This window comes from Sorex araneus, chromosome 11 (genome assembly GCF_027595985.1).
Source record: "Sorex araneus isolate mSorAra2 chromosome 11, mSorAra2.pri, whole genome shotgun sequence".
Taxonomy (NCBI): Eukaryota; Metazoa; Chordata; class Mammalia; order Eulipotyphla; family Soricidae; genus Sorex; species Sorex araneus.
In genome coordinates this window covers 9,416,653-9,442,451 of record NC_073312.1, presented here as the reverse complement: position 1 = coordinate 9,442,451, position 25,799 = coordinate 9,416,653, and the positions used below count along the sequence as shown (strand labels likewise).

The window sequence follows — 25,799 nt, the reverse complement described above, 5'->3', positions numbered from 1 at the left end:
AAATTTGAAGGGTTGGAGAAAGTTCAAGGGTTAAGGCACAAGCTTTGTTCACAGCTGAAAGCAGTTCAATCCCCTCACCAGGGACTGACGTCACCAGGGAAGACCATACCCTGCAGCACGGGAGAGCCGCTGGGTATGGTCTTGGGAGTCCCCGAGAGGCCCTGGGGTAGCCAGGGTCAGCCCCGAACCAGCACCGCATCCTTGGTTCCTTGCACTGAGCCACCTGGTTGGATGAGGCGGCCAGGAGCCCAGTTTGTCCAGAAACAAAACTGAACTTGAACTCAGTTTTACTCTAAAACTGGTCTGTTAAGATTTTTAGCAGGAAGATTTATGTTGTTTCTAAAATATATGAAGTAAATTCAAGTTTTATGCATAATAATGGATAATAATGACTCATGAATATGTTCATGTTAGAGAATATATGTGACATATAATACTGTTTTATTTCAGTGTATCCAAGAGAAATAACTTTTCCTTAAGATGTAAGTTTGAGTACAGTGGTGAAGGGATGGGTATTGGAACACTGTCTAACTGAAACCCAGTCATGAACTTTGTTAACTGGGTTATTTGGTCTTTCTTTTTTTTTTTAAGTAAATTTTTTTAAAAAATTTATTACTGAAGCACTGTGAGGTATACAGTTACACACTTACAAACTTTCGTGCTTGCGTTTCAGTCATACAATGGTCGAGTGCCCATCCCTCCACCAGTGCCCATTTTCCACCACCAATGGTCCCAGCATCCCTCCTACCACCCCTACCCCATCCTCCCTGGTCTTTCTATCTTAATCCTAATTCCCCATCCCTTCCTACTGTAAGCCACTGAAGGAACAATATATCTCATTAAACATCTGTTTTAATATGTGACACTATCAGGGCATTAGCAGATGCTTATGTTTGTTGAGGAATATTAATAATCAATGATTTAGATCAATAAAAACCAGGCTTATATTAGTCGATGGTGTCAAATGATGGATAATATCAATACAAGATACCAAGTTCATGGTGACTCAATTAAAAATATTAATTTAAAAAATATTAAGTTGAAGACAAATGTCAAATATCTAGATTCCATTGTTTTTAGAAACTATAATAATAAATAATAATCACATAAGGGTTTTCACAATTATATTTCCCTATCACAATATTGCACAATACAACCAACCGCTTGCTTTCCTATTACCAGCAGCTATTTGAAACACTGCAGCCATTTATGACATGGCCACCAGAAACCTGATGTGGCCCATGTGGACCAATGTGAGATGTTCTAACCACAGGATGAGGATACATGGACAAAAGTGGCAAAATATGAAATATGCACTGTGATCAGTAGTTTATAAGTATCAGTATACAGAAGTAAAGATTAAGGATAAAAGAAACAGAAGATGAGCTTTTGATGAGATCCTAACATACTTCAACAGAGAGGAGAATTGGCAAAGCCCAAACCACTGGAGAGAAAAACATGCAGGAATCACAAAGCCACACCCTAATAAATTAGTAACTCCATAAAGATTGCAAAGTTTGCAATCTTGTGTCCAAAGAAGCCCAAAGGTATTTCAATGTTTAAAAACAAGCTCTCAAACACTGTTTTGATACTAGCATGCTTCTCTAGAACAAGGAAAAATACTTTAATTCTATTCCCTAATCCAAACATCTAAAATAAGTTACTTAGGATAAACCATAATCAAAATAATCAATGCTAAAATGCCAGATATGATTAAAAGACTACAGACCTGACATTGTTGGAATCATTTTTACAGTGTTGTCTTTCATTAAATTTAAGACACCAGTTGAAGACTCATCATTGTAACAATCCTCATTTCTTTTATGGTATCAATACTCTCGCTTTACTCACTCCATACACACACAAAGCAGAATAGGAAAGTATTGATTCAGCTCAGAAATATTTCTCAGTGACTCTCTCTTCTTTCATATCCTCACTGCTATTACCACCGCCATCAACTCTAACCGTAATTATTCCCAGTTTTCCTACCCCACGTCCTCTTCCTCCACCTGACTCCCGTCCCCCGGCAGACCCCTCAAGCAGCAGAGCTACCTGTCCAAAACATGACTGCAATCATCACGATTTTTATGTTTATAACCTGATTTCTTTGTAGACAGTAAACATTCTAAATTAATAAGGATAAAATATCATTTAATTATTGAATCTAACCCCGGAAAAAAATCACCCTAATGGGCTATAATAACATACTATTAAGAACAATGGGATAATTTAAGAGAAATGCAAGGGCTTAATAGTCTTAACCTTCATAGTATAACGCTGTAAATAAAGGATTTGCTGAATGTGTTTTTCTTGAACCAAAATTTGATTCATACTCCAACAATTTCAAATCTATGGAAGAAGACTACTGGGCCAAAGATTTAAAATTGAGAATATCAAATCTCAAACTTAGAATGAGTATTACTGAGGGAAAATAGTGTCAAAGCAATTGGTGAAGGATGGTCTCTTCTCTGATCTAGATCCTGTTCATTTGAAAGTGGGTTCAAGAGAGTGATGTTAATTTGGAACAGAGAACTTCACAGGTCAGGGGGTTAAAAACAAATGAACAATAAATGTCCAAAACAACCTAGAACCACATATTTTAAGTCTTTCCAATGTAATTTTCTCAAAATATACATGTTCACTAATGGCAATTAACAAAGAATAATTGACATTTAACAAGTTTCCTTGCTGCTTGGTTTTATAAAGAAATAATCCTCTTGCATCTATCTTAAAAGTTAAACCAAACATTTACATAATAAAAAATTAGTACACTGGATCACTGGAATGTAATCTTAATACTTTCCTATCAGAAAGCTGGAGGACTTACATCTTATAGCTGATCATATCTTAACAACCTGTTCTCTTTAACTATTGGACTCGCTATGTGTTATCCTGTGTCCAGTGCCTAAGAGCTCGTTAATTACCTAAACTATATCTCCATAGGTCTTGTTAATTACCCGTCTCCTGTCTCAGAGGACCTTGTTAATAACTTGTACAGTCTCTCTAAAGAGGTCCTAACAACACATTAAAATTAAAGATGCTTTTCTTTTAGCACCTGTCAAGTGCTGTAAATTGAGAAATTTTCACATCAGTTTATTAGCCTACACTAGTTTTTGTGGATTTTGGGGGGGTTTTTTCCTTTCACAGAATTTCTCTGTATCTCAATCTCTCAGCTCAAAATAATAACAACTCCACAAAGTTTGTCTTTTTTTGGTTACAGAGCTTTTTTTTTTTTTGTTTTCAATTTTGAAGTCTATAAATATCAATTTGCATTAGTGAGTGAGCAAAAGGATGGCAGGATTGGTATCTGCAAATTAACCCATTGGGATGGGCACCAATTAATGAGAGCTATTATAATGAGTATTAGGATGACAAAGGGTAAAAAAGTTTCAAGTAGTATCTTGGGAGTTAAGCATAAAAGTTGTAGTTAGTGTTAAGGGAACTAATCACAGTGCATATTTCATGTTTCCAACCATTGTTCCATTGGCTACAGTCTGTAAATCCCTGGACTCTAATGGATTAATGGCTTAAAACTCATCTCACAAGTTTTTGTTTTGTTTTATAAACGAAACCACAAATTTTCACTTGCATTGAAGATTTATACCTTGCCAAGAATAATAAGCATATTGTCTTTAATGACAAAAATGTAAATAGGAAATAAATAATGCTACTAAAATAATGTCAGTAAATGATAAAAAGTTCTACAGGAAAAATAAAGGACAACATAAAAATGAGCATTTCTTTAGGATCATTAACTTTTAAAACCAAAATGTGAGCCTACAGGAAACAGTCTATCATTTTTTTTTTAGATAAGTTATAAAACTTCCTAATAGTGATCACTTGCTTATCTTGATTTATGAAGACTAGACCCACACTTCATCCAGGTAACTTCATCTAGATTTTTGTAGCTCCCAAGAAAAGTGTGACCTAACTGCAGGTAAGAACTGACTAAGGAAAGAAAGAAAAAAGCGGGAGAGTGGAGGAAAAAAATTAAGTAGGTCAATGGAATCCCCAAAGCAAAAGGTATATTGTCATGTAAAATAATAAAGCATGAGACAAATGAGTTCTTGGTTTTAAATACTATAATTAAACTTCCTTAAAAATAACCATTTGACTTAAGATGTAGGCTCTTAATAGCAAATACTACAAATGCAAACATATTTATACATAATAAAATCAACACAGCTGGGACATATAAATATGCCCTTAAGTATCACAGAGCTGCCAGGAGTTAGTAACATGATATACAAGGCCATGGTAAAGTAGGGTATGGAAAAAAGGAAGGCATCATCCTTATGTGGACCAAAACAAAATTCTCTGGTAAAAATCTCTCTAAATTCTTGTTGTCTGATAAGCTGAACTTCTAACATCAAATTTAGTTCATCAGAGTATGCCTGCGTTACAAATGTTTTTTTCACTATGAGAAGATATACAATCAATTTTATTCTTAGATGAATACATTTCCTTCGTAGAGTTCTGTCCAAACCTTCTCCTGGAACCTTAGAAAGTGGGTAACACAGAGCTTCCTTTAATAGAAATACAAATACAGCATGGTATTTACATGCAATTAATCATTACTAGTGCCTACTTTACCTGAACTCCGAAAAACAATTCATTCTCAGATGACATAAATATTTAGCAGTCAGACATGTCTGCCTACTCTTCAAATGCCTACAATAATTTAGATGTCGCTCAGCTAATCCATCAACTCTCTCCTCTTAATCAAGCTGATCTCCTTACTGGGCCCTCCCGTAAGGCAAAACCGTGTGCCTAAGTTGTCTATTTAAAGACCAGGAAACCAGCCAAACTCCCGAATTCCAATTTACATATATGTCTGAGTTTGGCGAAATACTTAATCATTTCGATCAGCTATTTGGAGAGTCCTAAGCGGTGTTCAAATGGCTCAGGGGCAACTTGCAGTGATTTTTGGAGGAGGTGAAGAATGGTTGAGTACAAGGACCCAAGGATGAGGTGTGGCTCAGATCCTGCAGTGCCAGGGCCCCTGAGGGCCATCCCAGTGGTGCTTGGGACCCCGAGGGCCACACCTGGCAGTGACGGGGGAGCTCTGCGGTGCAGGGGGTCGAACTGGGGTTGACTGCCTTGCACCTGCCCTAAGTCCCAAGTCCTAGAGCAGAAGTTTCTATACCCAAAGATCAGTGAGAACTTTTTAAAAATGTCTATTTCAGGGTGCATTTACTGACAATTTTAATTCTATGTGAGGTGGGCCCCCCCACACTATAATTTTTTAAAACACCCTAGGATTAGTACCCGAGGATTAGTACCCGGCGCGTGCGTGCTCGCGCGCGCACACACACACACACACACACACACACACACAAAAGAAACATGGGTGCTCTGGAGCAGCCAGCCAAGAGTACTGGGCACGAGCACTCGAGGCTGGACTGCTTAGTTTAGGAAGACCAAGACCAAGACACAGAAGCATCACAGAGTAACTATGTTCTTTTTCAGCAGAAGTCCCAGGAAGGGAAACACCCCATCTTCATCGCGAAAGAACTGGAGCTTTTAGCACCCAGGACAGAGGCCAGGATACCCAGAGGTGGGTTACGATGATCAACCTCCATGACTGAGCCCAAAACGGACCTGGCAAAGCTTACCAAGGCCTGAGGATAAATGAGGGAGGGGCAGATGATCAGGGCATGTGTCTCACAGGCACCTAACGCGGGTGGGACCCCCACACCACAAAGTCTCCCGGGCACTACTGGGTGTAGTTCTGGGGGCTCCCAAGTATCTCTGGGCTTGGCCCACCTGGTAAGTGTAATATTGCTAGAAGTAGTAGCCTTTGGGGCATCCCTCACAGCTTGAGAAGCCCTCTATCACCATCCTCCTCTGCCACCCCCTGAAGAGAGAGTGAGTGAGAGGAACAGAAAGAGAGAGAGAGAGAGAGAGAGAGAGAGAGAGAGAGAGAGAGAGAGAGAGAGAGAGAGAGAGAGAGAGAGAGAGCGGCAGTGGTGAAGGTAATTTACGTAGAACAGAAAGTTAAGGATTAATAAATGAAAAGTTAGAGAGTTAAGAAAAGCTTAAAATAAGACTCAAAAGTCGAAAAGTTTAGATTTGGCATTGCAAACCCTTCGTTCTTAAGGATTTTCACTGGTTTGTTTACTTGAAAGGAACTGCATGACTCTGTGCCCCGAACACTAAATAAAACACAATGCTAAGTGTTGTAATAAATACAACTAAAACCTGCAGTAACCGCACTTCTGAGGATCTGCCATCCAGACAACGCTCAGTTACCCTGCGGTGATCCTCCGCATGCACTCGGGACCCCGGGACCCCCCGACCTGCGTCTTACAGTTCCACCTCTCAAAAATCTCCACCCGGCTAGTACAAGGACCAAGGCCAAATAAATATTTTTGGCTTTGCATACCACAGTCTCAACTGTACCAGAGCACAAAACCAGCCATAAACAAAAGTGCGGGCTGCATTCCAATGAAACATTATTCCTAAAAACAGGCAATAAGGCAGATTCGGCCCCACGCCTGGCGCAGGCCCGGACCTCTGGAGAAGGAGACGCACAAGCAGACCCGCGCCCGGCGTCTCTGGGACCAGAGCTACCGGCTGTTCCCATCGACTCACTGACAGCCCGATCAACAAGGGGCCTCGCTGCCTTGCTGAGAACAGGAACAGGAAGAAATCTGGCCTGGTGAACACAGCCGCCTATTTTCACTTTCCAGTTTCCGGGGGGAAAACAGCTGAGGGTTACAGAAGTACAGGCACAGGCTGGGAACGGAAGATTGAAAGCGGTACAGCAAACACCCAGGTATATTGTTTCGGGCAGTTATTTACTGATGAGAGAAAAAAAAATTACAAATTGTGGTGTCAACCACACCACACATGAATTGATAATGATGATGGCAAACTACCTGTGATTTAAAATCAAACTGTAATTTTAAAACACCAACCACTCAATATCAATACATAGCTAGATAAGACAGTTTCCCGACAATTACAAGAATTCTACCTCCACTTGGAGGTAGAGTGAAGCGGGAAGGAGGAGTTCTGCAGCATGCCAAGGCTTGTAACATCCAGACAACTCAGGACTGGCACCAATGGCAACGAGAACGGTGCACACCACGGCCAGGCCAGCTTCCTCCGGGGCCAGCGCACCTACCTACTACCTAACGGGGCGCTCTGAAGTCGGGACAGGACTGAGCAGAAGAAATGAACAGTCAGGCCAGGCACCTAGGACGCCCACACAGGGTCCGAATGCACATTGCCAGGCCAGGCACCTAAGGACAGCCCACGTGGGTCCTAATGCACATTCACAGGCCAGGCACCTAAGGACAGCCCACGTGGGTCCTAATGCACACACCACCAGGCCTGGCACCTAAGGACAGCCCACGTGGGTCCTAATGCACATTCCCAGGCCAGGTACCTAAGGACAGCCCATGTGGGTCCTAATGCACATTCCCAGGCCAGGCACCTAAGGACAGCCCACGTGGGTCCTAATGCACATTCCAAGGCCTGGCACCTAAGGACAGTCCAGGTGGGGTCCTAATGCACACCACCAGGCCTGGCACCTAAGAACAGCCCACGTGGGTCCGAATGCACACCTACCGGTGCTTTAATACAGTGGATGCCCCACCCAACTAGTACAGGTCAATCATGAGTAATTTTCTGTCTACACAAAAGAAACATTCCTTTACCATGACGCAGGTCTTCATTCCATCAGAAAGATCCTCACCCACCGACCTGGGGCTGAGGAGCAGGAGCAGAAGCGAGCCGAGAGCCGGGCCATAGGAAACGGGTCTGCTATACTGCGTCCGTGCACTCAGAATGCGTTTTTCTACCACCTACTACCCACCAAACATCAGAATGGGAACTACAAACGTCTGTCCTTACTGGTAGCATCTGGAGGGCAAATCTTAAGTTTTAGCCCTGTAGCACTGTCAGCCCGTTGCTCATGGGTTTGTGCCAGCGGGCACCAGTGATGTCTCCATTGTGAGACTTGTTACTATTTTTGGCATATCAAATACGTCAGCTTGCCGGGCTCTCTTAGAGGGACGCCCAGGTTGGCCGCGTGCAAGACAAACATCCTACCCGCTGTGCTATTATTTTAGTATTACTATTACAATAATGCAATATATAGTATATACTATATAATTATATGTAATATACTAATGTTTAATATTAAAGGTACCATAATACACACACCGTATATGTGTATTTTATATATAATGAAATCGCTCTTATACTGATAGAAGTAGCAAGCATTAATATTTAAATCATCAAAATCTGCCAAAATACTCCCTCATGGCAGCCTATATATGGCATAGATAGCCTGAATATATGACAATAAAAGATTTGAGGACACTTATTTTCCCATATGCTACCAGAATTTTGAAATATTATTTTCCTATCATTTCTCGCCTTTGACTGTAAAGTGTTATGTCACCCAATCTCTGTTACCTCAGATGTTTTTAGCAATTTTCAAAAAAAGATGAGTGAAGAGAGGGGGAAAAAGTATTTTTCTATTTATCTCTATAATTTAGGAGATCATTTTCTTCTTCTTTTTTTTTTTATGGCCCACCCCTTGCAGTGCTTAGGGGTCCTCATTGCTATGCCTGAGAGATCATATGCAGTACTAGGGGTCAAACCAGGGTTGGCTCACTGTAAGGTAAGCACTTTATACCAGTAAGTATCTCTGGCCTGCAATTTGGCACTTAAAGCAAGATAAAAAGTACACCAAGCAAATAACCAAAATAACAGACTTGAAAACAGCAAATAAAACTACAGACTCTTTAATAAAATATTAGTATCTTATGATCAAATGTAATTTCTTTGGCATATAATCTATAAAGAAAACTGAACATTCCCTAAATACACAGCAAGTATCTATTGATCTTAAAAAAACAAAACAAAAAACCAAAGCACTGGTCTTTGTAAGTTTGAAAAGCCCGCATTAAAGAGACATCAGCGAATCGGAGGGAGGGCAAACAGAGCTAACAATCTGCTCGAAGTGGAGTGAAATGGTTTTGTGTAATGTGGATGACACGTGCAAAAATATGGAGCAATCTAGGGGTTCTCGACGTGAGTCCTGGGTCAGTTCTATGGACTCCACCATCACCCAATTATTCAAGCCGGCGTTACTTTCCTTGTTTAAAACATGGTCACAAAATTCCTAGCCAGGATTCTCACTCAAGACTATATACTCTCCATTACTATTGTATTCCTCCTCAACTGCTTAAAAGCCAATGAATTCATCTAATTCTATGCTTGCAATTTCCTTAATAAGCTATCCTACTTTTAAATCTGCAAGGTCCATAATCTTATTTAAATACAGATATTCCAACTTGTACTATAATATTAAAAGGTACCATAATACCAACAGCTTTTTAAAATATTTATGATATTTTTATGACTATACATTGTCAATCAGATACTACTTAACCTAGCTTTAGTAACCACAAAGGCCACTGGATCCCAATACACACACATACGTATTTTTAAGTAGCTATTTAGTAAGGACAGATGCCACCTATAAAAAGGCCATCATACTTAACTTGCATATGCCAGTATTTCTGAAATATTATGGGCCACTATTGGTGCACTAATCCATTCCAGGTAACCCATGAATAAATCCCTGGAAAATAATAACTAGAAAAACAAAGTATATCCTAATTTCCTGGTCTGAATTAACACTCCGTAGTAATTCACGATCACCAAGTCTCCAAAAAGTATGCCCTTTTCTCTCTAAGTTCTGCTGAGTTTCTGACTGACCTAAGTAGAAATAAACTAGAGTGGAGATTAATCATCTTTAATCCTTCTAAAATAAATTCCAAAGGTGCATGCAATGTTGCCAGGCTCCATAATTAATTACAAAAAAATAAGATAAGAACTTTCTGTCAAGTACAATAAAAGGAATTTAAAATATTATTAAGCATTTAAAGGGCTATTCGATACTTTCAAGTACAAGATTTCCCAAATTAGCACAACTGCCCCCATGGAAAGCTTACCTTGAAGATGGCATGATATTTGAAGCCCTGAATTTTGCTGTAAACGGATTAGTTGACTCATAATCAAAATAGTCCTGACGGTTTTCACTAAATGTATTAGGTGATTTCAAGTCACAGGGGCTATCGGAACCCCCATTGTTAAGCTTATCAGATCTTCTGCTATCTTTTTTCCCAGTCACTCTTTCAAAGAGGCTAACTTTCTCCCTTTTTTCCCTCTTATTTTCTTTTCTTACTTCAATTGCTTTTGAAAATAAATTCACGCTGCTGTCCCATGATTCACTGCTCTCTTCAAATGGATTTTTCTTCCTTGGCAGTGTTGCAAATTTTTGGGGTAATGAAGCAGTCACATTTGTAAATGGGTCATTTTGTCTTCCAAGAGACAGTCCACCTTCGTCCACACTCCTGTCAGGCTGGCTGGTTTTAGAAGTATCAAAGCTTAATGTTCTTCTGTGTGGAGATTTGAGACTTCCTGCAAACAATTTTGTAGTTAGTACATAATCAGTGACACATTACATCACACAACTTGACACATTCTGTGTGCGGACGGCTGCTTTTAGAAAGACAGCAATTAGCTATTTAAAGACATTAACCTTTAGAATAATCAAGGAAAACAATCTAAAAATGCTCAGGTATAGCATACTGAAGTATGGAGGCTAAGAGCAATTAGCATACTGCGAGGCAATTAGTAATTTATTCAGTTCATAAAGAAACACTTGCATACATTAGAATGTCAAAACTAAAGGTTCTGCTTGGCGTGGTAATGCTATAAATTCCCAAAGACTTTTCCTCCATCATTAACATGGAATTTATTTCTCCAGAACATAAGACAGTTTTCTCTAGAAACTTTTTGATAAAACGAAAGATTAGTTTCTTTTTCATCTTTCTGAGATGGGAGAAAGAGCAGTACGAAAGGAGTTGAGCCATGAAAAGAAAATGAAATTCATTTTTCTTTTCCTCTCACAATACAAACACGATACTGAATGTTTCTGCCTTCGATGAATTCAACACTTTCGAGCATAGGCAATGACTAAATATAAGATGCCACGAAGAAACAGCAATTTTTACTTCCGAATTTTAAAACTGAAATTTAAAGACTGAACGGTAGTTCAGACCACTAAGAACATCGCTGGAGAGAAAGCGTCACTTACCACCTTCTGGAACTGCTCCGAAGGCATCCATCTGCTGTGTGACCAGATGCCTCTGGCCAATGGCGCTGGACTTGAGTTTCTCAGAAGACACATGGGCCCCAGTTAAGTCAGACATTGAATGAGCCGAAGAGAGTCGCTGAGGACCCAAAAGGAAAGGCTTTTTTGGTTTGGATTTCATCTGCATTTCACTACTTGAAAATTCAGTATTGGCATCAGGCATATGGGAACTTGGAATGATCGCAGAAGATGTATCGGAAAACGTCCCATCATTTTTTCTACCTTTCATTTTATCTTTTAACTTTGCAAAAGGAGATCTTGTTTTGTCCTTCATTGATAAGTCAAACATGCTCGCTGTCATATTGTTCCTCATAAATTGAATATTGACCTTTATCTCACCCCTGTTTTTGGCTCTTTTTCCTTGTTTGGATTCTAATCTAAACCACCTTAAAGAGAAGGGGAAAAAAAATGGGTTTTGATATGTAACAAAGAGAAGAAAGGAGCATTGTTATATACAAATAGCTCTTTAGGTAAAGCCACTCTGTACATCAAAGCAAGTCAAGATTGGATCAGAGACTGCCAATCAGATTCCTGCCATTCACTGTCTCATGAAAAACGCTGATCAGGCCCTCTGCTGAGACACAGGTGGCAGGGCGGGGCGGGGCTGCAGCTGGTGTGAAAGGTGTGGGGACACACACCCTGTACTTCTGTGACCGGAGAATCCATCACCAGATATTCTTACTACTGTGTTTCCATCTGCGATGAGTAGACAATGGTCTAAGAACACTTTCTTTCACCACCATCAAGACATTGAGGAGACTCTGAAAGAACTCACCAACATCAACTATTTTTGACACCAGGAATTAGTAACAACCTTTTTTTGGTTTTTGGTTTGGGCCACACATGGCTACGCCCAGGGATCACTCCCGACTGTGTACTCAGGGATCACTCCCGACTGTGTACTCAGGGATCACTCCCGACTGTGTACTCAGGGATCACTCCTGGAGGGGCCTGGAGGCCAGATGGGATCCCCAGAATCCAATCCTGGTTGACCACAGGCAAAGCAAGTGCCCTACCTGCTGTACTGTTGCTTCAGCCCAATGACCCTATTTTAAACAGTATAATATTTAATTCCCATCCCAAAATATTTTGGTAAAGGGGGCTGGAGAGATAGCACAGCGGGTAGGGCGTTTGCCTTGCACGTGGCCGACCCAGGTTCGATTCCCAGCATCCCATATGGTCCACTGAGCACCGCCAGTTGTAATTCCTGAGTGCAAAGCCAGGAGTAACCCCTGTGCATTGCCAGATGTGACCCAAAAAGAAAAAAAAAAAAATTTTTTTGATAAAATGAGGTGTTAATATGGCACTGTGGTCCCGTTGTTCATCAATTTGCTCGAGCGGGCACCAGCAACGTCTCCATTGTGAGACTTGTTACTGTTTTAATATTGCAGATAATTATAGTTTAGTAGTTATGAAAACTGCTCATGAATCGAAGCCTTTTACTACATAAAATATGCAAAATAAGTAAGAGGTAAGTGGCACACAGCAATACATTTAAGGAGATTTTGAAGGACAAACTTAAGCTCTTTCTGCTACAATCTGTTTTGTTTACTACTGCTGCTGTGGCAATAATGAATACAAACTATTTAACTTGAATTAATCTTATGTTTCTAGACATTTTAATGTATCACACTTTCCATTTTAAATAGATGTACTTGAAAAGTCAGGCTTATTTTGGTTTGTGTACAGTCATTTTTTTTCCATGAGAAAGTCTCTACTTTTTGGTGTTACAAGTGGCCATTCTATAAGGCAAAAGCCCAAAGCTGCAATCACAATCACATCCAGAAAGTTTCCAGTGTTTCAACAGCATAAATACCCAGTCCTGAAGATGAGTTATTATTTAAATACAGCTCTAATCAATCGAGTGTAACAAATTTTCAGCTACAAGGGAACTCTGATCTAGTGTTAAGTTCGTTCTTCCTCTCATCATTGCCATCCAGACAGACATTTTTACCATGTGTCACATGGAAGGTAGGTCACAGGCCCTCACGGCAAGAGAAAATGCAAAATAAATACACCAGTTACATCTTAGCAGCAAATACACAGAAAAATGCTGTCTGGATATTTGTATACTGTCAATCAACTAAAGTCTAGTGGCATCAAAACAAGGAATTGAAGACACTCTAAAATATTTTATAACAGAAAACACTAACCTGAGACCCTGAGATCCCTTATTGGGGCAGAGGACAGAAACCGAAGATGCAGGGATAGAAAAGTGACAGCAATGACCTCTGTAGTAGGGCTTATTAAATTTATAGGGAGTCAATATTAAGAGTACAATTCAGAGTCAAATTTTGGCCATTGTGATGTCAGACTGAGCACCCCGGAAGCCTGGGAATGAAAGATCAGGTACCGATTAACTCAGTTTTGGGAAATGGCCGTTTTCATGATGGGGAGGATGGGGAGGAATACTTCCCAGGAATGGCACCTTAGAAATATTCTGTAACATTTCAAGTTACACAAAAGTAGTCGAATGCACTTTGCAAGAAACTATAGCGGAACCTAAACAAAACTCAGCAACAATAACAACAAAAACACACTGCAAGCTGAAGGAACACCCATGCGCATGACAAATCAAAGGAAATCTCTGAAAATCTTAAGCCAATAATCCAATAAATGGAAAAAGAGTCATCAAAATTTATTGAATCTTCAAAATAAAACCAAATAAATCATCTACGCTAACATTCTTATTTTATATGTGAGGAAATTGAGGAACAGCATATAACTTAACTTCCCGATGTCAGATTAAAGCCAGTAAGGAAAAACTCCAAAGCTGATGAGTAACACCTGCACAGGAACGATGCTTTCATACTGGTGAAGCACATGTGCTAGTAAGGTTAAGCCCAGTGCCAGCCAAGTATCCCAGACTGCTCTAGTTCAGCAGGCAACACAAACGCAGAAGGCAATGCCAGTTTGCCATTGCTAGAGTGCAGGCTCCTTGAAGGCAGGGGGCTAAAGACTGCATTTATACTTCTAAAGCTTCTAAAGCTATACTTTTAAATAACTGAGCTACAACTCTCTCTCTCTCTCTCTCTCTCTTTCTCTCTCTCTCTTTCCCTCTCTCTCTCTCTCCCTCCCTCCCTCCCTCTCTCTCTCTCCCCCTCCCTCTCTCTCTCCTCCTCTCTCCTCTCTCCCTCTCTCTCTCTCTCCTCTCTCCTCTCTCACTCTGTGTGTGTGTGTGTTGTGCTGCTTTGGGTTGAGAAAGGCTGAAGATACAAGCTCAAAAGAATAAAGCAAGTCAGTGTTGGAGTACAATCTGGAAATACTGCTTTTATCCATTTTCCTCTCCCCCCCAAAGTAAAATCATGAAGGCCTTTAGCAAATATCCTGGTGTAAAATAGAGAGACAGGACAAGTAGCTTTTGCTGCTTTACTTGAAAGTGATATCATCAGGAAGTCTTAATGAGACCTTCAAGAATCACTCCAGAAAGAGTCTTGTTTTCTCAGACTTCAGAGAGATAAAAATGAAGACACAGCACTGGCGGCCTAGTGGATTAATGCTGTGTGTTCGGTTATTGTTTTTTCCCGCCTCTGGAAGTGCTGGATTTTAACTCTAGACGGCCTCTGCTTCATTTTAGTGGGCACAGGTCCATACTCCAAAACCACCACACATGTGGGAACTATTCCCAAGCAATTGGTGCTGTGTGGTCAGAAATGGGACAAGATTGGCAGCGAGGGTGCCAGAGGGCAGGACGCAGGTGCATGACAGCAAGGCACACAGAAGTCTTAAAAATGGCTTACATTTGAGTCATTCCTAACTCCTCGGACTTGGAGGGTTATTACATTTCATGAACATTAAACACAAATACACACACACACACACACACACACACACACACAAATCAACATCACTTATATAGTAAAAAAAAAAAAATTCAACAGATATTACCTAACAGCATGAACAATTTTACCATTCTATTATTAAACACTGTATTATTTCCTTAAATCTCATGCCAAAAGCAACCCAGACAGCCATTGAAGTGGGAAATACAGAAGTCGCCTTTCCAACCCCACTCTGAGTGTTCTGGCTCAGGTCCTTCCCTGGGGGGCCCTTCCTAAAAAAAGGGGGTGAAAAAGGATTTGATTTCAAGGTAAAAGTGAAATATTCATTTTAGTCGTCACACTTCTTTGCCCACCAGGACCCCCGTGGAAGACAAGCTATAAATAGTTGTCTTCGGTGTCAAAAGTAAGAAGTGTCACTCCCCACACTTTCATGGACTTTCAAAATCAGCTGGAAGCCTTCATCACGTTTACTGGTTTTCAAAAAAAGCACTTGGGACTATGCTTACGAGGCTCAGCAACGTGCAGAATATTAATATCTTTCTCGCAATATACCCGTGGCTCAAGTGTGTCTCTTACAGTGCCACATGTACAGCTGTGCTGGAAAAGGAAGCTATTAAATATATTAAAAAACTAGAAATATTACCAATAAAGCTATCTCATCAAATATATGGTCCCTATTTATCCACAAAAAAAGAAAAGGTTGAGGATTTAATAAAATAAAAAAAAAATAACTTTGACTGTAATAATGTCACAAGTCCTGTGGAACACGTAAGCATCTCCCCAAAATCATTTTACTCAATTCTGTACGAAGAACTTCAATAGGGAAAACAAAAACTATCAGAGTCAAATTCATGGCAATTATGATGTTGCTAAAGATATAGAATGCAACAAAAAAACTTTTTAAGCTTATTTTGTCCGGCTGGTGCCAACACGTGGGACTACTTTCACTTGGAGAGATTCTACTGCAGAGAGGCCTGTGCATGATACAGCTGTCATGAAAACTAACTAGAGTAGCACAGAATCTGACGCTATAATAAACTGAAAAGTTTACATTTTAAAAAACTTTAAATATTACATCAAATATTATAATCCAAGACTGGCCATTTAAAACAAATTATTTGGTAATTATCCATTTTTCACATTTTAATCTAAAATTTTAACTTAACTAAAGAACCCAGAGGAAACCAAACATCACGCTCGAAACATTTTTATTTAATCGGAGATATATTCACCCCTATATTTAAAAAAAAAAACTTTCTCCCCTTTTCCTCAAAATATTTTCATTTCTTCAACTAGTTTAAGTATCTACTGATTTTCCTCTGGCAGCCTTTGTTTCTCATCTAATTTTTCACCCTACCTGATATTAGACCTTCGGTAAAGACCTGATTTTAAAAAGTAATGTAAATCTGTATCTCACCGAGATTCAACTAAAAAAAATACATTACTCTGTAGCCTTTTAGGCATGGTTTTGGTATTAAATAAAACCTAACGACTAATTTTAAAACACAACAAATGGCCAGGTTTACCTAAAGAATTTATACTGATTCAATTTAATTCCTATAAGAGATCCAATGTCAGTCAAGGACGAAGAACAAATGAAACTGAAGTTTTATAAAAATACTTTTATAAAATAAATAAAAAGTAACCATAAACTCCAATAAAGAGAAGTTTGTAGAAACAGATACACAGAAAAGAGTAAGATAAGGTTGTTTTAAAATAGATGAAATGAATATGAATGTCAAGAAAGTTATCATTATTTTAGAAGTTTCTCAAAGGGCAAATACATTTCTGGTATGACTTAAAAAAAAATTAAACCAAAGTCACCATTTTGGAAAACTGAACACTCCTATTAATTCAGCTGTATTTTTCTCATAAATTTCAACACTACTAAAGTTCCTCAGCCTATAAATATTGGAAAGTTTTAAAAGGGATATCTCTGAGAGTATTTTTCAATGTAAGACATAATATTCTAGCATCAATTTACATTACAACTTTGAAAGTAGAAGACATCTATCCTATGCTTGAAAGTCCTATTACTAAGGTCATGTTTTAATTGAAGGTGTCGTGAAATCATCTGATTACAATTTAATCAGTATCCATTCTGACAGCATTTAATAAGGTCGAAACACACAGGCTTTGCAGAGCTAATTCTGAAGTAATGTACCAGTTGCGATATTATTGTAAACTCAAGGGGAAAAGTCAGTGTGGACAAAGTGAATAATGTTTGCTGTACTTTCACTGTCCCCACCCCACCCTTTCTTCATTCTTTGAATTGTATTAGACTCTATCAAGATGTACTGACCCTAAAAACACGGTTGAGCTAAAATACAGGCCAAGTAACTGTAATTCTAATGCTAAAATGAAATGAGTGCTACTTTGGTTTTTTAAACAGCCTCAAAGTGCTCCATACAGATACAAGCAGGTAGATACATACAGGTAGGTAACTACCAAATGTCTACAAAAACTACAATGTTTCAAGACCCTAACTACCCACATCAACTTTAGCTGGTCAACGCTGTGCTCGCCTGGATCGCCTCCTCTAGTGAGTGAAATCTGTATGACAAATCCAGCTCAAACTATCCAACCATTTAACATGCTTATTTCCAACAGGAGTGAGAACAGATCGCTCATCCATTTTAAAAAATGTTTCTTCACGACGGTTATTTTCCAAACTTCGGATCCATGCAAACATGGTGCTTAAAAACTGGGCATCTGGGCATATATTTCCGTGCAAAAATCAATGCCCGGGGTTGACAGATTATTTCCAAGCCCAGGAAAAGAAAAGAAAAGAAAGAGAGAAAGAGAGGAAGAGAGAACAAGAGAAAGGGAGAAAGAGAGAAAGAAAGAAAGAAAGAAAGAAAGAAAGAAAGAAAGAAAGAAAGAAAGAAAGAAAGAAAGAAAGAAAGAGAAAGAAAGAAGGAAAGAAAGAAAGAAAGAAAGAAAGAAAGAAAGAAAGAAAGAAAGAAAGAAAGAAAGAGGAAAGAGAAAGAAAAGCCAGAAATAAGATGTCAAAATGTAAGTGACGCTCCCCCAAATTAAAATAAATGACTTACTCTGTTTTCCTTCTTTCTTTGTCCTCAAAGATGTCATTGAGATTGATTGCCACCTGCCCTAGAAACTTATCCAGGCCCACCAGGGACCTGTGCATCACTATGAGGAAGAGAATGTATTTCTCGGGGTTCCCCTGCATGAGCAGGCCGGGGAGCTCGAAAGAGGCCTCTTCCTTCCAGACCGGCTGCAGGGTTTTCTCCGCCACGGAGGTGGAGTACTTCTCCTTGCCCAGCTGAATGATCGTGTATGTGTCATTGGTGCCACTTTTGCCTTTGGGCCTCAGATCTTTGGCTTGGAGCACTGTCACCTGCACGTGGGTTGGGAACCACTTTTGGGCTTGTTCCGAGAGCATCATCCTGCCCCTCGTCGCGGCTCGGAGCCGGGCAGTGCAGCCGGTGCGGGGGGGAGTCGGGGGGAGGTGGAGGGGGGGGGCGCTGATTCCTGAATCACAGCATCCTCGGGGGGCGCCGGGCCGGGCCAAGTCCGAGCTGCCGCCCAACTTCTCCCGGGCCGCTGTCAGGCCGCCGCGGGGCGGGGAGGGGTCCCCGTTCCTCCCGAGGGGCGCAGGGGCCCGACCCTCACCCGGCCGCGCCTACCGGGCCCCGGCGTGCGGCGCAGGTGGCGGGCGCGGTGCGACCCCCCGAGCGCGCGCGGGTCCCCGGGGGGCCGCGCTCGGCCTCCCTCCCCGCAGCCGCCGCCGCCGCCGCCGCCTCCGCGCCGCCCGCCGGCCCGGCTCCTCCTCCCGACCCCGGTAATACGAACCGCCGGCGGCTCGCGCGGCCTCGCTCCCGCGCTCCAGCCTCTCCCTCCTCCCCCGGGCCTCGGCTCCTCCTCTCGGGCGGGGGCGTCGGCCGCCCCGACGCCGGCACAGGCCGCGGGGCGGGCGGCGGGCGCGGGGCTCGGCCTGGCCGGGCCGGCGGCTCCTAGCACCGGGCGGCGGCGGCGGCGGCGGCGGCGGCACTTCCGGGTTGGCCGCCGTGCGGAGCACGGGAACGCCAGGGGGCGGGGCCGCGGGGTCAGGGGTCAGCACCTCCCCGGTTGCCGTGGCGACGGCGGGCGCGCGGCGCGGGCGTGGCCGCGGCGGGGCGGGGCTGCGCGGGCCGCTCCGGCGCGGCGTCTCGGCCGGGGACCCGGGCGGGGGGCTGCGGGGGGTCGCGCCCCTCCGGAGAGGGGCCGCTCGGGCCCCGGGGCCGGCCCGGTGGGGACGCGGGGACCTGGTGGCGGCTTTCGGGAGCCGGTTTGGCTGGATCCTGGATGCGGGGGGGTCTGGCCTGGAGCGGGCGTGGCGAAAGCGCTGGCTCCGGGGGTCGTTAGGGACCTGTGACCCCGAGCACGCTTTCCCCACCCGGGTCCGAGCCTGGTTTGGAGAAGAGGCCTGGGAATGCCCTCCCCTGCCCAGAGGAGGGGAAGTGAGCAATAGGGGGCCCCAAAGGGGCTCTGGCCCTGCCCCTGGTCTGTCTCCATCAGTCTTGGGATGCCGTCCCATGCTGGGGGGCGGGGGGGGCGGAGTAAGCAATAGAGGGCTCCAGAGGGGCTCTGCACCTGGCCTCTGCTCTGTCCCCATCACCTGCGGCCTGGGAATGCCCTCCCCTGCTCAGAGGAGGAGGAAGTGAGCAATAGGGGGCTCCAGAGGGGCTTTGGACCTGCCCCCTGGTCTCTCCCCGTAATCCGCGGGCCTCTGATGGAGCCCCCTCCCTGAAACCCACTTTATTCACATGGGTATGTGAGGTCATCCTCCAAAGGCGTCCTTGGACCCCCCCTCCGCACAGACACACACACACACACACACACACACACGTGGAAGGCAGCCCCCAGAAATAACTGATACGCCCTTAATTCGACAAAAAAAACAAAAAACCCACTTCACCATGGGGACCTGAAGTTCCCCACACCCCGGGGCAAGGTCTGATGCTCCCCCCACCCAACTGTTGGAAGAGCAGATCTTCGCCGAGATGTACGACACTCTTCCACGCGCACGTGCACCCAAGGACACAAATCACACACGGACACCCAGATCTCGTGGGAAAATACAGGTGGTGGCCAGCGAGTCTGCAGAAGCCTGGCTTGAAGTCCTGGCGCTGCCAGAAACTCCTGATGGGCACTTGGCTTCCTGGAGCAAGAACTTAAATCTGGGCAGCCTCGGTGACTTCTCCGTGAAGGCCTTGGTGGGACCTAGTGTTGTGTGGCTGGCGCACAATTCTAAGTCTTAGTCCCTCGATTTCTCAACGATGAGAGGCATATCGTGCCTCTGTGGTATTCGTTTCGGTTCCTGCCCCCCTTTGCCAAGGACACTCTTAAGCTCTTTGACTTGCCTTGTGGATAACGGATTATCCCCCACGGTGCCTTAGCGTGCAGTGGGCACTTGACTTATTGAACGGCTTGATGCCTTTTGTGCCTTGACTAGACCAATTTCAAGAGTGGAACAATATGATCGGTTCACATACACCTTTCCAACTTAAAGTGGCCATAAAACCTTAAGGTCTTGTGTTCTTTGTTTTCGGACTAGGTTTTAAACTTTTCATTGGGGACAGCCTGTTCTCCCGATTTTCTCAGTGTTTCCAAGTTTCCAGAATACCAACTGCAGCACTTAAAACTGAGAAAGAAGAGTGTTTTTTCATTGAAATGTTTTTATAAGGAAGTGTCTGAAAGTCCAATATTTGTGTCAGAAGAAAGAGAATTGAAAACCCTTAGTGAACAGAGTACAGCTTTATAGATTTTGGTTTTTGTGTTGGTTTTTTAGTTTGGGGGCCACACCTGGCACTGCTAAGGGGTTATTCCTGGCTCTCAGGAGTCACACCTGGCGGTGCTCAGGGGACCACATGGGATGCCGGGGATCGAACACAGGTCTTCCTCATACAAGGCAAGTGCCCTACCAGTGTACTATCACTTTAGCACCCATTTTTTAATCTCATGGAGAGAAGAAATTGTCTCAATTCTGGAGAACAACACTACAAATGTCAAAGACCACTCAGATTCCAGTGCATTCTTTCAGGGACGATAACACTTGCAATATCTATAAATTTCCTTTCCTTGGTTGGAAACAGTTTTGCAATACTGTGGTTGGTATGAGTTTACCAACTCATATCTCTATTATTTCAACAGGACTAATAGAGAACTAATAATGGATAACCATGTACAATAAAAGACCTGAGTTTAGATCATTCCAATGGAAGTTTAAAGATTTTTTTTTAAGGGAATATTTTCCGGCTCTGAGAAAAGGCCATGTGTGGTAACAGAACAAATCATTATACTGTGTGTCAACTTTAAAGAAAACTGTTCTCAGGAATTTTTAAAGCGTTGAAACACTCTTTGCAGTGACATGAGTGTCTTCAGGAAGAAATAATACGGCTCTGAAACTTACAAAAAAGTATCATAAAAACCAATGTAATGAAGTTTAGAATTTTTGTAAATGGCATTTTGAAAAGACCTCATGTCTCTTTTTAAAAACGGGTAATTTTTTTAAAAAAGGGTAATTGTAGTAGTGGATATGTTTCTAAAAAGATTAAATTATTTTGTAAAATTTATGAATGATTATAAATTTGCTTATAAGTCTTTCACTCACTTGAAACTTTGCCATCTCCAGGGTGGGAGTTGGCAGTAGGAGTGAGAAACAAAGCAGTAACAGCACTCCAGCACAACTCAGGAAATGTTCAAAAGTCAGAGTTGAACAACTGGCATTACTAATATATCATCCTAGAGGGCCTGAATTTCTTCTGAGATTTCCCAAAACCCAGCTAGGGCTAAGATTGTTGAGTTTCACTATCTGGAAAATCAAGTGATGACTTAATGTGTGTTGGTGAGAGCAAGGCATGTTTTTGCCTCTGGAGAAATAAATACAAGAGCAAACAACAAAAATAAATGAGCTAAATAGAATCCAGAATTACAGTACAAAAGTGAAGGGATTCCCTTCAAGAGAGCGTTTTTCCTTTTCTGATTATCTGTATTAAGGGAGTGAAAACATGTTAGTTGTGTCAAATACATGGTTGTCTCATACTGAGTACGAATGGAAAGTATGTAAGACCGGGGATCAAAGAGGTTTTACAAAATGTTTACTGCCTTCCAGTTTAAAAATTCCTTTTGCGGGGGGAGAATGCTGGTTCAAAGGGCTGGAGCCCACACTCTGCACGTGGCGGCCCTGGGTTCAGTCCCTGGCACGACTTGGTCCCCCAAAGCACAACAAGGTTTCCTGCCCCAGCAGCACTGGCTGGGGCCCAAGATAAATTCTTTCTACAAATGGTGACTTATACATGAGTAGTGATTTTAAAAGGAAATAAGAATTGCCTGCCTGAGGACAGGATAACACACAAAATTGAAGAGCATTCCTTTGGGGAAAAAAAAAATTTTTATGACTTGATATGCCTAGAAATATGTATGTCACTTGCACATCCACAGCTTCTTAAAAATGATGTATCTTTAAAGGCAACAATATTGCCCCTCCAAAAAGTTTAAATGTTATAATGCCTCCGGTGAGTGAATGAGAATGATTTGATCAGGTCCTTCTTCTACTACGGTGCTGCCTCTTTAAGGAAAGTCCCCCAAGGAGACTCATTCCAACTCTTTGAAAGATGTGTTCCTTTGGGTATCAGCATCTCTAAAAACACTACTTGCAAATGTATTGTAGGACAATTATAGTGCACTTAGTGTTTAAATAGCCCACTGGGTCAAGGGTGCTATTGCTCCCAATTACATGATGTAAGAGATATTAATTATTTTTCAGAAGAAGTTTCAGAGACAAGAAGCTTTCCCAAAGTATGCTCTTTATGATCTTCAGAGTTCAAATACACGTGAAAATGTCCTTCAAATATACACATAAAACACTAAAATGTATGTAAAAATTGACACATACATATGGCAAATCACCAGTCATGTTGACTATAGCTAGTACATAATCAGATTAATCTCTGTATAGCCAGTTAAAAAATGAAGTAGTTGGCAAACTCTCACTCCTGAATAAAAATGATCATCACTGGATGGAAGTAAATATAACTTTTATTGGCTGATCTTCCATGAAGAAATTGATAGTTCAAGAATAACTACATATAAATGTAAAGGGCTTTGAAAAATCTAAAAATTTTTCACTTATAACCTTTATGCATATTATGTGGGAAAAAACTTTCTTTTTAAAACCTTGAAGGAGGGAGTTTGGAGCCAAAACTGCCAGTGCTCAGGGCTTACTCCTGGTTCTGTTCTCAGGGGCTACTCTCAGCAGTGCTTGGAGGACCCTAAGTGATGCTGAGGATCAAACCATGGCCAGTCACATGCCAGACAAGTACCTGACTCTCTCTACTATCTCTTTGGCTCTTAGATTTAAAAGAAATATAGTTTAGGTGATATGGTTATAATAGCACTAATACAAAATTACTGCAACCCCCCCCCACCATCAAAGAAGGGCCCATGTGGAAAATTTCAAATGACTAAGACATGCTGGGGAGGAGAGGAATTTATAGAGCAGGATACTTATTTGCACATAAGAATGCTTTGTGTGGAAATCTTTTCATTGCCTCTTCATGGGTATCATACTATGATATCTTGCTATTTTTTGTCCCACAACAAAAACCAACACGTTTCATGCATAGAAGGTAAATTGATTTTAACTGCTAGATAGTTTTGGAAGCCATGAAAAAGCCCCATTTGCTCCCTCCATAGAACCTTGACATAATTTCCAGATTTCCACTCACAATGCAGCAGAAGTAGCAGGTGTGTATCCTAAGTACAGGAGCAAGGAAATTTGGAGGAAGAGGAGTAATCACATCTTCTTTGACAATTGGCAATGAAGTTATTTGAAGTTTTTTCAAATAAACTCATGGGCCTGAGCATTAGAAAACCTGAGTTCTAACTGACTCTGCCAGTTTCTGGAAATCTGACAAGTCGTCTTTCTAAAAGTACTTTCACATAAATGAATTTCATATAAATGAATATATGCTATATATATGACAGATGCCATATAAATTATATATGTCTAAATATATATCACTGTAGCACTGTCGTCCCATTGTTCATCGATTTGCTCAAGTGGGCACCAGTAATGTCTTCGTTGTGAGACTTGTTACTGTTTTTGGCATATCGAATATGCCACGGGGAGCTTGCCAGGCTCTGCTGTGCGGGTGGGATACTCTCGGTAGCTTGCTGAGCTCTCCAAGAGGGATGGAGGAATTGAACCCAAGTCGGCCACATGCAAGGCAAATGCCCTGCCCGCTGTGCCACCGCTCCAGTCCATATATATCACAGAATAATATAATAATTAATACTATAATATGAAAAGATTTAATACATAATTTATTCATATATAAAATATATTTTTATGCAAAAGATAATTACTGAAAAGCAGCTATTTTTGTAACTGAAAGGTTTTGCAGATACTTAGGTTATGTTCAGGTGTCAATTGTTTCATCACACTGCTGCTTCTTACGTGAATTTATGTGGAAATTTACAAGGAATAAATTTTTATTATCACTGAGTGAAACGCTTATCAGAATGACATAAACACTGGACCTTTTAAAATATATATATTTATGTTCCACTAAACATCAAGATGAGTATTTTTAAATGAAAATCAAAGATCAGATTTCAATATTCCAGCTGATATGTCTATATTCAAAAAGCATGAAGATGGTATATTTTTATGGTGGTGCTTTTTCTCTTTGTTAGGATGAGTGTACCTCCCCCCTTTTTTTATATATATAAGCAGAGTTAAACAGAAAAAATTAGATTTTTTAAGCATTTGCTAAATTTTGTGTGCTTGACATAACATTTGGCACATAAACTTTCTTATCCGAGTATCAAAGTTTGTGTGTGTGTGTGTGTGTGTGTGTGTGTGTGTGCGCGCGCGCACGCGTGCGCACGTGTGCTCGCATGCACACGTGTTTCTGGGGATCAAACCCAAGACTTTACACTTTTATATTTGCATATGCATCACAAATACTCTACCACTGAACTATACCCTGGTATAGGGTCAGATTTAAAATCATTTATCCTAAACAATTTCCTACTGGACTGCCAAAGTTTTAGTCCATATCTGACTATATAATAATAGAAGCATTTTTGGCTTAGAGCTGAGTGTTTTTTCTGACTTAGGTCACCTTCAGACTATTTGAAGATTATGATACCTGGGCTCCGCACCAGGCTGTTTTCACTGGGGCACCCCAGAGAGGGGCAGGTGAGAACCCCACCCCAAGGGATCAAGCCCTGGCACCTTACCTCCACTACCCAACTGGTGCCACACTCCAGGCTACTTTCCGGACACATTATAAGACACCTCCAACCCATTTTCCATAATTACCACACCATATTTGATGGAGTTCAGACAGTAGGCAGTAAATCGTAGAGAGTAATATATACATATATATATATATGTATATATAGCCTAATTCTCCCCTTTGGAGAACCTGACAAGCTACCGAGAGTTTCCTGCCTGCATGGGAGAGCCTGGAAAGCTCCCTGTGGCATATTCATATGCCCAAACCAGTACAATGATGGGTCTCGGTCCCCTGACCCTGAAAGAGCCTCCAGTGCGGCACCATTGAAGGATGAGTAAAGAGAGGCATCTAAAATCTCAGGGCTAGGATGAATGGAGACATTTCTGAGACCGATCGAGAAACATATATATATATATATATATATATATATAAAATCATCATCATAATCATCACCCCGTTGATCGTAGGGATGATCAACAGTACAATAGGTCTCATTCCTCTGACCCTGAAAGAGCCTCCAATCATTGGGAAAGACCAGTAAGGAGAGGCTACTAAAATCCCAGGGCTGGGAGGAATAGATATATTACTGGT

The 25,799-nt window shown here is 41.7% G+C and overlaps 1 protein-coding gene across 1 annotated transcript in view; it reads right to left on the bottom strand.

The window, feature by feature from the left end:
- The window catches only part of RAB11FIP2 (RAB11 family interacting protein 2), a 44,567-nt gene extending 25,614 nt beyond the window's left edge, over positions 1 to 18,953 (bottom strand). Inside the window, exons 1-3 of the mRNA XM_055119037.1 lie at positions 18,015 to 18,953; positions 11,123 to 11,565; positions 9,975 to 10,443 (exon numbers count right to left, since the gene is read on the bottom strand). Coding sequence (XP_054975012.1) covers positions 9,975 to 10,443; positions 11,123 to 11,565; positions 18,015 to 18,367 — 1,265 coding nt within the window. The 5' untranslated portion in view covers positions 18,368 to 18,953. The remainder of the gene's footprint in view (positions 1 to 9,974; positions 10,444 to 11,122; positions 11,566 to 18,014) is intronic.
- Positions 18,954 to 25,799: the final 6,846 nt, after the last annotated feature.